The sequence below is a fragment of the Chenopodium quinoa genome, unplaced genomic scaffold (genome assembly GCF_001683475.1).
Source record: "Chenopodium quinoa cultivar QQ74 unplaced genomic scaffold, ASM168347v1, whole genome shotgun sequence".
Lineage (NCBI taxonomy): Eukaryota > Viridiplantae > Streptophyta > Magnoliopsida > Caryophyllales > Amaranthaceae > Chenopodium > Chenopodium quinoa.
In genome coordinates this window covers 2,511,765-2,527,370 of record NW_018743144.1, presented here as the reverse complement: position 1 = coordinate 2,527,370, position 15,606 = coordinate 2,511,765, and the positions used below count along the sequence as shown (strand labels likewise).

At 38.6% G+C, this 15,606-nt stretch overlaps 2 protein-coding genes across 2 annotated transcripts; both read right to left on the bottom strand.

The window, feature by feature from the left end:
- Nucleotides 1-6,578: 6,578 nt before the first annotated feature.
- Nucleotides 6,579-6,968, bottom strand: LOC110732134. The gene has a single exon (XM_021912052.1). The coding sequence runs from the start codon at nucleotides 6,966-6,968 to the stop codon at nucleotides 6,579-6,581; it is 390 nt and encodes a 129-aa protein (XP_021767744.1).
- A 6,033-nt stretch (nucleotides 6,969-13,001) lies between these two features.
- Nucleotides 13,002-13,391, bottom strand: LOC110732133. Its single transcript, XM_021912051.1, has one exon. The coding sequence runs from the start codon at nucleotides 13,389-13,391 to the stop codon at nucleotides 13,002-13,004; it is 390 nt and encodes a 129-aa protein (XP_021767743.1).
- Between the last annotated feature and the right edge of the window lie 2,215 nt (nucleotides 13,392-15,606).

The following is a 15,606-nucleotide window of genomic DNA, read 5'->3' as shown; positions in this document are numbered from 1 at the left end:
ATCATTTCAAGAGAATAAAGAAACAAAATCCATAAAACTCCACTCTAATAACTCATTCTCATGCAATCATTAAAATAGAGATGATCTTAATCTAGTTCAAATCACTTTCATGCATTTAAACTAGAAAACATCAAATAGAGTGCAACAATAATATCAAGCTATAAAAAATCATGTCTTTCATCAATTTATGGCATGAGTTCAATCCAACCATCATCATTCATCCAATATCAACACATATTTTCCACCCCCTTCCCCTAGCTAAGAAATTAGCCTAGAGAAGGGAGTAAACATAATATCAAAACTAGAAATAAACTCAAGAAACTCAAAACAAAACATGATTAAGAACAATGAATTCAAGAATAACTAGATGAACTAATAAGATTAACTAAAATAAGCAACAATAAAGGAAATAAATAAATCTAAAAGAAAGGATTAGAGATTACTAAAGAAAAGATTAATGAAAGATGAAAGCTTGAAATGTTGTTTGATTGAAGATTAAACTTGACCAAAAATGTATACAATAAGGAAACTTGAGTAATAATCCAATTTTCTCTCTCTAGATTAAACTAATATTCTAAAATTAGAACTAAGTAGAACTCATTACATTCAAAAGTTCTGAAACGGGACTTATATAGTCCGTACACAACTGGCTGAAGTCGGCAAAAGGTTTGACTGAACCATGGGTAGGTTCGGCCGAACCATGGGTAGGTTCGGTCGAACCTCCCTGCTTCTGGTTCGGTTGAACTTCTTGGGTTCGACCGCTTCTGCAAAATGCTGAAGTTTGAAAAGTTCTTGCCTCCAAAGTTCGGTCGAACCTTATGCAGGTTCGGTCACACCTAAGGTTCGACCGAACCTTTCTTGAGTTCGACCACACCTCCTCTATAACTTTCTTTCCTTAGCTCCAAGTCGACTTAAGCTTTCTTCTCTTTGAAGACCCTGGTTCCTACAAAACACGAGCATGGAAATCAAAGTAAAGAGTAGGCAAAAATCTAGGAAAAAGGAAGATAAAAGAGAAGGGAAATGAGAAAACAAAACTAAGGTAAAAATTCTTAGAAAAAGGCCAAACAAGTGCAAATGAGGGGAGAATCCTTTGATAAAAAATGATAAAAGAGTGGCATAAATGCCACTCATCAAAATCATTCACACTTGCCTCTTACTTGTCCTCAAGTAAGGAAAACTAGAACAAAGAGACAAACACAACTAACATAACATGACAAGGTTTTAGAGAAACTAATCAAGCCTCAATGAAGGAAATGCTCCACTTGGACTCACACGAAAATAGATGCACCAAAGAATACTTACCTTTCTCAATTCAAAGCGGGAAAACACGTTCTTAGATTCTCAAGGTTGAATAAGACAAACCTAAGCTAAGCATAGAGAACTAATGATTTCATTCTCCGCCCTAGCTCCCAACCAAGACGCTCCGCGTTCTCTCCACTAGCTTCCATTCATCCCTTAGTTAGCTCCTCATGATTCCTCGAGGGAACCGGAAAAAGAAATTTTATGTGAAATCATAAGGTTATATCGACATTGCAACTATGCATCCTCTCTCCATAGGATTGAAATCTATCTCCCTCCACCGGTCTTTGACCTCGCTCCTCCAAAGTCCAAGGGTCTTAACTAGGGTTGTAATGTCATGGCTAAGGGTTAAGGTTGGGAATCAATTTGAAAATTTTGGTGGCAAATCCTATGTGAAGCAAAAGAGTGGCCATCCCTCATGAACAACCTAAGAATTGAACTTAAAATCAAACTACAACCTTCAATACAAACCTAACAACATTACTTCATCCCTTTTCACCATTTATTCATTTTTCATCATTTTTTTTTTTGAAAACTTCACTTGGTCTTCTTGAATTGCATCTTTCTTCTCAAGATTTTTTGCATATTCTTATCATGTTCAACTTTAAAAACTATACTTGAACCAATTAACACATTTTTCTTGCTCATATCCAACAATCACAAAACTCAAACCTCACAAGCCAATGCTTCACTAACTACAAGGATCGGTAAGACATAGGCCGATAGGTTTGTAATATAGTTAAGTCAAGAAATGGAAATAAGGCTCAAATTGGTTAGCAAGTAAGTTGATGCAAAAATGAAAACGAAATTTGTAACAAAACACAAGAAAAACAAAGAAAAATGAAAAACGCCCTTTTCCTCCTCTAGAGTTGCTTGGTCACGATCTTGGGAGCTAGACGCCAACACAAGGATTAAGATACGCATAGCCAAGGATCCTAAATGCCGCTCAACAAGAATGATGAAGGCTTGAACAATATTAGACCTCACAAGGGTTGGGAAGTAAGTAAATGCCAACTAAAGGGAATCCTATCCACTATAGAGAGCAACACCATATTACCACTTTCCCGTGAGCTAGGGGTTTAAACGTCCACAAAAGTTCTTAACCATGCTACATTAGCTTAAAATGTGTCTAACTCAACCCTAAGCATTCTCAAACCGTGTAAGCCCTCATCAACTAGGAAGATAAGCATTCAAAGACACACCATCATGAGAGGCAAACTAATCCAAATGAATGAGCAAATTGCAAATAAAAAATCATTTCAACTTTTCATAGTCAAGTTTGTAACACAGAAAGGGGAAAACAAAACAAAAAAAAGGAGGAAGAAATAAAAAAGGTTCACAAACGAGGCATATGATCCAAATAAATCCCAATCGTCATACAAGTGGTCGTTCGATAACAACATCAACGATCCCAGGTTCCAAAGAACCAAAAGCAAACATCCTCGAACCATTCAACTTCTTCCTAAGCTAAAACTAAACTAAACACCCAAAGAAAAAGAAAATAGAAGAGAGGAAAGGTCTCACCAAACGCCACTTGAAATGGAAGATAAGATAAATCATACAATCTCACCAAGGGAGCTCGAGTTGCCCCTTAACTTCCTTCATCTCCATTTCCAAGCTTGAAAAGCGAGCCAAAACAAAAGAAACTACTAAGATAAAACAAGAATAAAAGAAAAAAGTTAATAAACAAAGGAGACTAAAGCTATAAAAAAGGAAGAAATAAACAAATAAAAAAAAGGGCTATCTACAAAGTTTGGATTAAGGGAGTTTGGATTGTCGGGAGTTTGGATTTTTCCTTGGGAGAATCAACATTTCTACACAAAAACTCATCAAATTATCAATAAAAATCATCACAAAAACATCATCATCATCATAAAAAAAAATCATCATCATCATCAACAAATCATCATAATCATCATCAACTACAACAAAACCATTATCCTCAATGGTCCTCCTTATGCACAACTACTATCCTACCACACTACCCTCTTATGTACACTTTAACCAACCAAAAGGAACATCCTCCCCCACACAAGTCTTTTGCACGTCCCGAGCAAAAGTTAAAAACAAGAAATTCTGGGGGGGGGGGAGGTAAGGGAGCCCTCATCTCGGGTTCCTATTTCCTTGCTCCCTAGGGGGGTTATCAAAATCAAACTCGGGAGTATCCATGAAAGGTGGAAAGGTTGTTTGAAATGCTTATAGGGCCACCCATTGTCACCCCAACCACCATCAAAAGGGTTTGGGGTGGATGTAGATGCCGGGTCATTGGCCGGATTACATCCACCCGGGCGATAAGGATCGTAATGAGGGGTGCCAATACGTTGGAAAGTGTCAATGAGACCTTCCCAATACGGGTAGACATTGGGGGTAGGGTTGTTGGGGTCATAGGGGTCCCAATGAGGAACCTGACCCTCTTGAGGAGGGTGGTAGGGATAGTTAACATAGGGCGCTTGAACGCTCGCTTGCACAAGATTGTCATAATTCATCCTTCTGTAGTATCCCCATTGTTCAATGGAAGTTTTTGTTATCACGGCGGTTATCCTCGAGGGTACTAAAGGGGGACGGTTTGCTCCGGGTGGTGGACCGGTTGAGGATGTGGAATAGCACCCCGGGTTCGGTTCCTCCTCAACTCGTCGGGGATGAACTGCTGGGTGATCCTTTATTTAGAGGATTGGAATGGTCCACCGAAGTGAGATCGGGGTCCGGAAGGACACACCATTCTTCTTCTTTATCCACCAAGAGGATAAACTTGCCTTTATTGGTTGTGTAGTTGATGAAGCGTTGTTGACAGAGAGCAATGATGGAGAGAGCATAAGGAGGACACCCTTCGGCCGCTCCCTTTCTGTATTTGAGAACGTAGGGGAGCAAATCGATTTGGTCCTTGTAGGCCCCATCCTTCAAGGAAAGGGCAATAAGAGTGATCATGCCCCCAATGTGAATATCGTCACTTAGAAGGTTATCACGGGTGTCCAAAAGCCGTTGGATGAAAGTGGAGGAGCATTGGAACTTTGTGCGCTGAGGGTTGTCGGCCAAAAAGAGGCAAGCCACCTCATCTTTTACCATAGAGCCGAGATTTGCCTTGAAGATACGGCATATTGAAGAAGCCAAGCGAAGTATCTCATGGTAATATGGATGATGATGTTGACTTTGGCAGTGTTGGTGCGGAAATTGTCCTTGGTGGATATGCTCCTCCACCACTCTTGTTCGCTGTTTGGGATGTGATGAGTTAAGGTCATCTCAGATGGGTGATCAAGCCCGGTTGCATGCCAATGGAAGATGTCATTTAAACCACTCTCGGTTAGAGAATGATCCTCATTGAACATGCAGAAGTGAATGACAAGCTGAGGTTCATTTCCATCATCATCCTCTTCTATTACTTCCTTGCGGAGAGAAGCAAGGAACTCTAATGTAACTCGCTCATAAGTATGAGCGGAAAGGCAGATGAAGTCACCCCACCTAATGTTTTGGGCAAGCCGGACCACTTCGTCCAAGATGCCGAGTTTCTCAAGGATGTAGCACAGAACAACCTTCTTGTTCTAATTGGAGGAGAGATGAGTGATTGGTAGACACTCTAGAAATGCTCATTTGGAGAAATGATGCCGTGATCATTGATGCCCGGTGGAGGAGGGAAAGAGGGTGTTGAAGGCTCACCCGCCCTCTTCCTCTTGGATTTTCTTTTGCCCTTGCCAAACATAATGACTCTACAAAAATAACCAAGAATATCATTAGGAATATGCAAGCCAAGAGGCGCCATAAAAAAGGCTTGCCAAGATAAAAAAAAAAGTGTATACATGAAAGTAATAGCCATGAATTGTGAAATAGATGTAGAGGATAACAACAATACAATTCAAGTCATTAATAAACACTTATGAACCAAGGCAAGAACGAAAAGATCATTGGCATTCATATGCAAATCCTAAGAAATTCTAGGTGAAATTCAATATGATGTCCCCTAAATTCATGATAATAACTCACAAACCATCAACATCAAACCAAGAACAATGAATAACAATCTCAAAGCTACATCCACCTCATGAATTTCTCAATCAACAAGTAGTAGCATGAACAACCTAATGTGAAATCAAATATTCAAGTAAATACATTAAAACAAAAAAAAAAATCAAGGTATACATGCATAATAATCATAAAACAAGTTCTACTATCAACAACCAATCAGTTGCAACAAGGAAATCCCTTGAACCACAAACATCAAACAAGTCATTACTAACAATCTCAATATTACCACAATTCATACTTTAACATATAAAACATGGTAAAACTATAAGAAATTGACAAAATGAACTTGCAAAAGCTAGAAAAAACCATACCACAATTGATTGGAAGCAAGTAGAAACACAAAAATAACAACTCACTCAAACCTTAGAAATTGGGGAAAATTGAAAAGGTGGAGTTTTGTGAGGAATTTTGGGTGTAGATTGTAGAAATTGAGTGAAGGATGAAAAATAAGTGAGAAATAGAGGAGATTGGAGTGATTTTGACGGAGGTTTGAGGTTGAAATTGGGTGTGTCAATGGAGTTTTAGATTGAAAAGGAGAAGAGGGGAGAGAGAGAGAGTCGAATGAGGTAAGATACAAGAAGATGCTGTGCGGCGCTTTCCCTCATGTTAAAAAAATAACCCCGACAAAGGTTCGGTTGAACCCTGGGTAGGTTCGGTTGAACTTTACCCAGAGTTTGATCGAATTTGCTCAAGGTTCGGTCGAACCTGCTCTCTAACCCTAAATTCACAAAATGGGCATAAAGTTTCCATTTTTTATTCCAGAGGAGGTTCGACCAAACTCAAGCATGTTTGGGAAAACCAAGGTTCGGTCGAACCCCCCATGTGGTCGGTCGAACCTACTCTGAATCCTTAATTTATGCAATTCTAGCAGAAAGTTTTCAGATTTAGCTTCCAGAGTAGGTGCGACCGGACTCAAGAAAGTTCGGTCAAACCTTTCACAAAGTTCGACCGATCCTTCAGGGAGTTCGGTCGAACCACCTAATTTTTCAAAGATGCTCATTTTGCAGCAAAATATGCACAAAAACCCCTCTTCAAAATGCACTAAAAGACCATATAATCATGCTAAAGGCAAGGCATACCAACGATTCCAACTCAACCAAATCCTAAAACCACATAAATCCATCAATAAAATATTGTAGACAGAAAAATTAAAGCATCAAGAAAAAAAGAAAAGAGAAGAGTAGAAAAGGGTTAGAAACTCGGGTTGCCTCCCGAGAAGCGCTTCTTTATGAGGTCACTAGCTTGACCATGAGAAAAATTCATCAAGGGGGAGGCTTAGGATCCAAAGGACCAAGCATTAGACATTCAATGAGACCAACTTCTTCCTTGCAAAAGTAGTGCTTTAAACGATGACCATTGACCATAAACTTGTTACCATCCGCATCTAACTCAAAAGAACCATAAGGAGTAGTCTTCGATATCACAAAAGGACCCAACCACTTGGACTTGAGTTTACGCGGAAACAAACAAAGCCTAGAGTTGAAAAGCAAAACTTTATATCCAACCTTAAAGCTCTTGTTTCGTATATGTTGGTCATGCCACTTTTTGGTCTTCTCCTTATACAATCTTGAGCTCTCATATGCATCATCTCTAAGCTCTTCAAGTTCATTGAGCTTAAGCAATCTCTTCTCACTGGCCAACGATAAATCCATATTGAGTTCCTTGATGGCCCACTAAGCCTTATATTTTAACTCAACCGGCAAGTGACAAGCCTTTCCATAGACCAACCTATAGGGGGTCGTGCCGATTAGAGTCTTGTATGCCGTCCTAAGAGCCCATAGAGTGTAATAAATCTTGAGAGCCCAATCCTTCCTTGATTTGTTTACCATCCTTTCAAGTAGATTCTTGATTTCACAACTCGAGACCTCCACTTATCCTTGAGTTTGAGGGTGGTAAGGAAATCAAACCTTGTGATGAACGCCATTGTAGACATCCATTTGTGTCTTCCCAAAACCAAACCCAGTGATGAGTACCTTTCACGTCGAATCATAATCGAATGAAGTGAAAGTGTGGAAAGTTTAGTGTTGCGGATAGTTTTAATTTCTTTCTCTTCTCTCTATTTTTGAAAACCTACTTTAAGAAAACAGCCAATCCAGTTTGGTTGGTCCATGATATGGGTCCAATAGTAGTGCAGTTGGATAGAGATTGAAAAGAGCTTTCCAACGATATATTATAAGCCCGATTCCGATGAATATTGAGGAAGTTATGGCCAAATTACTAAACTGGGCCCGGTTTGAGCCTTATATGCGGCCCAATGATCTAGAGGAGGGCCTAATATGGATTTATCATTCCTAATGCAATTAGGAATGGTTTTAGTCTTCTAGATTCTTCTAGAAGGTTCTTTTCATTCCTAATTCAATTAGCATTGATAAATTGACTTTTGTTGACTTTTTATTATTTTTAATCAGAATAAAAGAATGTTTTTGAGGAAAAAAAGGATTTTATCCTCCTGTACGGCAATTTCTATCTGATTTTAGAAAACGCGTCAATATTTTAGTCAGCGCCAAACGCCAGCATTAGCGCCTGACGCTAAGCTTAGCGCCTGGCGCTAGCGTTAGCGCCTGGCGCTAATGTCAGCGTCTAGCGCTAACCTCGGTTATACGCGTCAGAACTCTGTTTTGATTTTTTATCTTTTTGGTTGATTTTCTATATAAATAGCTTTCTAAAGAGTCCCTTTTCATTCACCAACTCACATCAAGATTTTCTTGATTACTCTCTCTCTCTCTCTCTCTCTTTTCAAAACTAGCCTTTTCTCAGATACAAAATTCCGCATTCACCTAGCCATATTCGAAGTTGCCTTCGCCCTAGACGTGAAAGGTTTTAATTTATATGGGTTTGGTCCCAAATCTTTATTTCAATTATTTAATTTAGTTTTTGTTTTATTATTTTCCTTGAAGTTACTAACGCGTGTATTTTGTTATTAGAAAGAGGTACGAGACATCCAAGTAAGTGCTTTAATTGATTTATTAATTTTATGATATACAAATCATGCTTAGATTGTTATTTTGATTCCTATTATCATGTTAGGATGTTTTATTGATTCCTAGTATCATGTTTAGGATGTTCCTAGTATCATGTTAGGATGCTTTCTTTAGTATGATATTTAGGGTGATTTGCTTATATCAATTATGATTCCTGTGATGCTTCCTATTTTCTTTCTTAATATTCATGTTAGTATCATGTTAGGGCTATATATTTGATTTTTTATTGTTTAGTGACATGCTAGGGTTTATTATTAATATTGTTAGCATCATGCCTAGAATCTTACTAGTATTATGCTTTAACATGTTTATGATGATTATTATTATGATTATTATTATGTTGCTTGATATTTATTGTTATTGCTTGATCACACCTTTTGTACATATTTAAAGGGAATTAGTACTTGTAATCATGCTTACACTACTACAAAATTGGCCAAAGAGACCATATCAAAATGGCCTAAGAGACTAACTTAGGGATGGTCTCTAGCTCACAGGTCTCTTTGGCCTAAGAGACTACTTCATCAAAGGTGATCTCTCGTTAGCTTAAAATGTGTCTAACTCAACCCTAAGCATTCTCAAACCGTGTAAACCCTCATCAACTAGGAAGATAAGCATTCAAAGACACACCATCATGAGAGGCAAACTAATCCAAATGAATGAGCAAATTGCAAATAAAAAATCATTTCAACTTTTCATAGTCAAGTTTGTAACACAGAAAGGGGAAAACAAAACAAAAAAAAGGAGGAAGAAATAAAAAAGGTTCACAAACGAGGCATATGATCCAAATAAATCCCAATTGTCATACAAGTGGTCGTTCGATAACAACATCAACGATCCCAGGTTCCAAAGAACCAAAAGCAAACATCCTCGAACCATTCAACTTCTTCCTAAGCTAAAACTAAACTAAACACCCAAAGAAAAAGAAAATAGAAGAGAGGAAAGGTCTCACCAAACGCCACTTGAAATGGAAGATAAGATAAATCATACAATCTCACCAAGGGAGCTCGAGTTGCCCCTTAACTTCCTTCATCTCCATTTCCAAGCTTGAAAAGCGAGCCAAAACAAAAGAAACTACTAAGATAAAACAAGAATAAAAGAAAAAAGTTAATAAACAAAGGAGACTAAAGCTATAAAAAAGGAAGAAATAAACAAATAAAAAAAGGGCTATCTACAAAGTTTGGATTAAGGGAGTTTGGATTGTCGGGAGTTTGGATTTTTCCTTGGGAGAATCAACATTTCTACACAAAAACTCATCAAATTATCAATAAAAATCATCACAAAAACATCATCATCATCATAAAAAAAAATCATCATCATCATCAACAAATCATCATAATCATCATCAACTACAACAAAACCATTATCCTCAATGGTCCTCCTTATGCACAACTACTATCCTACCACACTACCCTCTTATGTACACTTTAACCAACCAAAAGGAACATCCTCCCCCACACAAGTCTTTTGCACGTCCCGAGCAAAAGTTAAAAACAAGAAATTCTGGGGGGGGGGAGGTAAGGGAGCCCTCATCTCGGGTTCCTATTTCCTTGCTCCCTAGGGGGGTTATCAAAATCAAACTCGGGAGTATCCATGAAAGGTGGAAAGGTTGTTTGAAATGCTTATAGGGCCACCCATTGTCACCCCAACCACCATCAAAAGGGTTTGGGGTGGATGTAGATGCCGGGTCATTGGCCGGATTACATCCACCCGGGCGATAAGGATCGTAATGAGGGGTGCCAATACGTTGGAAAGTGTCAACGAGACCTTCCCAATACGGGTAGACATTGGGGGTAGGGTTGTTGGGGTCATAGGGGTCCCAATGAGGAACCTGACCCTCTTGAGGAGGGTGGTAGGGATAGTTAACATAGGGCGCTTGAACGCTCGCTTGCACAAGATTGTCATAATTCATCCTTCTGTAGTATCCCCATTGTTCAATGGAAGTTTTTGTTATCACGGCGGTTATCCTCGAGGGTACTAAAGGGGGGACGGTTTGCTCCGGGTGGTGGACCGGTTGAGGATGTGGAATAGCACCCCGGGTTCGGTTCCTCCTCAACTCGTCGGGGATGAACTGCTGGGTGATCCTTTATTTAGAGGATTGGAATGGTCCACCGAAGTGAGATCGGGGTCCGGAAGGACACACCATTCTTCTTCTTTATCCACCAAGAGGATAAACTTGCCTTTATTGGTTGTGTAGTTGATGAAGCGTTGTTGACAGAGAGCAATGATGGAGAGAGCATAAGGAGGACACCCTTCGGCCGCTCCCTTTCTGTATTTGAGAACGTAGGGGAGCAAATCGATTTGGTCCTTGTAGGCCCCATCCTTCAAGGAAAGGGCAATAAGAGTGATCAAGCCCCCAATGTGAATATCGTCACTTAGAAGGTTATCACGGGTGTCCAAAAGCCGTTGGATGAAAGTGGAGGAGCATTGGAACTTTGTGCGCTGAGGGTTGTCGGCCAAAAAGAGGCAAGCCACCTCATCTTTTACCATAGAGCCGAGATTTGCCTTGAAGATACGGCATATTGAAGAAGCCAAGCGAAGTATCTCATGGTAATATGGATGATGTTGTTGACTTTGGCAGTGTTGGTGCGGAAATTGTCCTTGGTGGATATGCTCCTCCACCACTCTTGTTCGTTGTATGGGATGTGATGAGTTAAGGTCATCTCAGATGGGTGATCAAGCCCGGTTGCATGCCAATGGAAGATGTCATTTAAACCACTCTCGGTTAGAGAATGATCCTCATTGAACATGCAGAAGTGAATGACAAGCTGAGGTTCATTTCCATCATCATCCTCTTCTATTACTTCCTTGCGGAGAGAAGCAAGGAACTCTAATGTAACTCGCTCATAAGTATGAGCGGAAAGGCAGATGAAGTCACCCCACCTAATGTTTTGGGCAAGCCGGACCACTTCGTCCAAGATGCCGAGTTTCTCAAGGATGTAGCACAGAACAACCTTCTTGTTCTAATTGGAGGAGAGATGAGTGATTGGTAGACACTCTAGAAATGCTCATTCGGAGAAATGATGCCGTGATCATTGATGCCCGGTGGAGGAGGGAAAGAGGGTGTTGAAGGCTCACCCGCCCTCTTCCTCTTGGATTTTCTTTTGCCCTTGCCAAACATAATGACTCTACAAAAATAACCAAGAATATCATTAGGAATATGCAAGCCAAGAGGCGCCATAAAAAAGGCTTGCCAAGATAAAAAAAAAAGTGTATACATGAAAGTAATAGCCATGAATTGTGAAATAGATGTAGAGGATAACAACAATACAATTCAAGTCATTAATAAACACTTATGAACCAAGGCAAGAACGAAAAGATCATTGGCATTCATATGCAAATCCTAAGAAATTCTAGGTGAAATTCAATATGATGTCCCCTAAATTCATGATAATAACTCACAAACCATCAACATCAAACCAAGAACAATGAATAACAATCTCAAAGCTACATCCACCTCATGAATTTCTCAATCAACAAGTAGTAGCATGAACAACCTAATGTGAAATCAAATATTCAAGTAAATACATTAAAACAAAAAAAAAATCAAGGTATACATGCATAATAATCATAAAACAAGTTCTACTATCAACAACCAATCAGTTGCAACAAGGAAATCCCTTGAACCACAAACATCAAACAAGTCATTACTAACAATCTCAATATTACCACAATTCATACTTTAACATATAAAACATGGTAAAACTATAAGAAATTGACAAAATGAACTTGCAAAAGCTAGAAAAACCATACCACAATTGATTGGAAGCAAGTAGAAACACAAAAATAACAACTCACTCAAACCTTAGAAATTGGGGAAAATTGAAAAGGTGGAGTTTTGTGAGGAATTTTGGGTGTAGATTGTAGAAATTGAGTGAAGGATGAAAAATAAGTGAGAAATAGAGGAGATTGGAGTGATTTTGACGGAGGTTTGAGGTTGAAATTGGGTGTGTCAATGGAGTTTTAGATTGAAAAGGAGAAGAGGGGAGAGAGAGAGAGTCGAATGAGGTAAGATACAAGAAGATGCTGTGCGGCGCTTTCCCTCATGTTAAAAAAATAACCCCGACAAAGGTTCGGTTGAACCCTGGGTAGGTTCGGTTGAACTTTACCCAGAGTTTGATCGAATTTGCTCAAGGTTCGGTCGAACCTGCTCTCTAACCCTAAATTCACAAAATGGGCATAAAGTTTCCATTTTTTATTCCAGAGGAGGTTCGACCAAACTCAAGCATGTTTGGGAAAACCAAGGTTCGGTCGAACCCCCCATGTGGTCGGTCGAACCTACTCTGAATCCTTAATTTATGCAATTCTAGCAGAAAGTTTTCAGATTTAGCTTCCAGAGTAGGTGCGACCGGACTCAAGAAAGTTCGGTCAAACCTTTCACAAAGTTCGACCGATCCTTCAGGGAGTTCGGTCGAACCACCTAATTTTTCAAAGATGCTCATTTTGCAGCAAAATATGCACAAAAACCCCTCTTCAAAATGCACTAAAAGACCATATAATCATGCTAAAGGCAAGGCATACCAACGATTCCAACTCAACCAAATCCTAAAACCACATAAATCCATCAATAAAATATTGTAGACAGAAAAATTAAAGCATCAAGAAAAAAAGAAAAGAGAAGAGTAGAAAAGGGTTAGAAACTCGGGTTGCCTCCCGAGAAGCGCTTCTTTATGAGGTCACTAGCTTGACCATGAGAAAAATTCATCAAGGGGGAGGCTTAGGATCCAAAGGACCAAGCATTAGACATTCAATGAGACCAACTTCTTCCTTGCAAAAGTAGTGCTTTAAACGATGACCATTGACCATAAACTTGTTACCATCCGCATCTAACTCAAAAGAACCATAAGGAGTAGTCTTCGATATCACAAAAGGACCCAACCACTTGGACTTGAGTTTACGCGGAAACAAACAAAGCCTAGAGTTGAAAAGCAAAACTTTATATCCAACCTTAAAGCTCTTGTTTCGTATATGTTGGTCATGCCACTTTTTGGTCTTCTCCTTATACAATCTTGAGCTCTCATATGCATCATCTCTAAGCCCTTCAAGTTCATTGAGCTTAAGCAATCTCTTCTCACTGGCCAACGATAAATCCATATTGAGTTCCTTGATGGCCCACTAAGCCTTATATTTTAACTCAACCGGCAAGTGACAAGCCTTTCCATAGACCAACCTATAGGGGGTCGTGCCGATTAGAGTCTTGTATGCCGTCCTAAGAGCCCATAGAGTGTAATAAATCTTGAGAGCCCAATCCTTCCTTGATTTGTTTACCATCCTTTCAAGTAGATTCTTGATTTCACAACTCGAGACCTCCACTTATCCTTGAGTTTGAGGGTGGTAAGGAAATCAAACCTTGTGATGAACGCCATTGTAGACATCCATTTGTGTCTTCCCAAAACCAAACCCAGTGATGAGTACCTTTCACGTCGAATCATAATCGAATGAAGTGAAAGTGCGGAAAGTTTAGTGTTGCGGATAGTTTTAATTTCTTTCTCTTCTCTCTATTTTTGAAAACCTATTTTAAGAAAACAGCCAATCCAGTTTGGTTGGTCCATGATATGGGTCCAATAGTAGTGAAGTTGGATAGAGATTGAAAAGAGCTTTCCAACGATATATTATAAGCCCGATTCCGATGAATATTGAGGAAGTTATGGCCAAATTACTAAACTGGGCCCGGTTTGAGCCTTATATGCGGCCCAATGATCTAGAGGAGGGCCTAATATGGATTTATCATTCCTAATGCAATTAGGAATGGTTTTAGTCTTCTAGATTCTTCTAGAAGGTTCTTTTCATTCCTAATTCAATTAGCATTGATAAATTGACTTTTGTTGACTTTTTATTATTTTTTATCAGAATAAAAGAATGTTTTTGAGGAAAAAAAGGATTTTATCCTCCTGTACGGCAATTTCTATCTGATTTTAGAAAACGCGTCAATATTTTAGTCAGCGCCAAACGCCAGCATTAGCGCCTGACGCTAAGCTTAGCGCCTGGCGCTAGCGTTAGCGCCTGGCGCTAGCGTTAGCGCCTGGCGCTAATGTCAGCGTCTAGCGCTAACCTCGGTTATACGCGTCAGAACTCTGTTTTGATTTTTTATCTTTTTGGTTGATTTTCTATATAAATAGCTTTCTAAAGAGTCCCTTTTCATTCACCAACCCACATCAAGATTTTCTTGATTACTCTCTCTCTCTCTCTTTTCAAAACTAGCCTTTTCTCAGATACAAAATTCCGCATTCACCTAGCCATATTCGAAGTTGCCTTCGCCCTAGACGTGAAAGGTTTTAATTTATATGGGTTTGGTCCCAAATCTTTATTTCAATTATTTAATTTAGTTTTTGTTTTATTATTTTCCTTGAAGTTACTAACGCGTGTATTTTGTTATTAGAAAGAGGTACGAGACATCCAAGTAAGTGCTTTAATTGATTTATTAATTTTATGATATACAAATCATGCTTAGATTGTTATTTTGATTCCTATTATCATGTTAGGATGTTTTATTGATTCCTAGTATCATGTTTAGGATGTTCCTAGTATCATGTTAGGATGCTTTCTTTAGTATGATATTTAGGGTGATTTGCTTATATCAATTATGATTCCTGTGATGCTTCCTATTTTCTTTCTTAATATTCATGTTAGTATCATGTTAGGGCTATATATTTGATTTTTTATTGTTTAGTGACATGCTAGGGTTTATTATTAATATTGTTAGCATCATGCCTAGAATCTTACTAGTATTATGCTTTAACATGTTTATGATGATTATTATTATGATTATTATTATGTTGCTTGATATTTATTGTTATTGCTTGATCACACCTTTTGTACATATTTAAAGGGAATTAGTACTTGTAATCATGCTTACACTACTACAAAATTGGCCAAAGAGACCATATCAAAATGGCCTAAGAGACTAACTTAGGGATGGTCTCTAGCTCACAGGTCTCTTTGGCCTAAGAGACTACTTCATCAAAGGTGATCTCTCGTTTTAAAAAGAGAGACCACTTGTTTAGAATGTATGATCTCAGTTTTTCCAGAAACTAAGACCACCTATTTCAAATAGATGGTCTCAATTTTTGTAAAACTGAGACCACCTATTTCAAATAGATGGTCTCAAATTTTTTTAAACTGAGACCACCTAATTCAAATAGATGATCTCTGTTATTTTTTCTAAAAAAAAATATTATTCGTATTTTAATATATATATACTTTCCATTAACAAAAATCAGTTTCTCTACTTGTACCATTTACAAAAAAATACGAGTACTAGTTTATACATTATACTTGCAAGAAATTTATACAAAACACATAAATATAA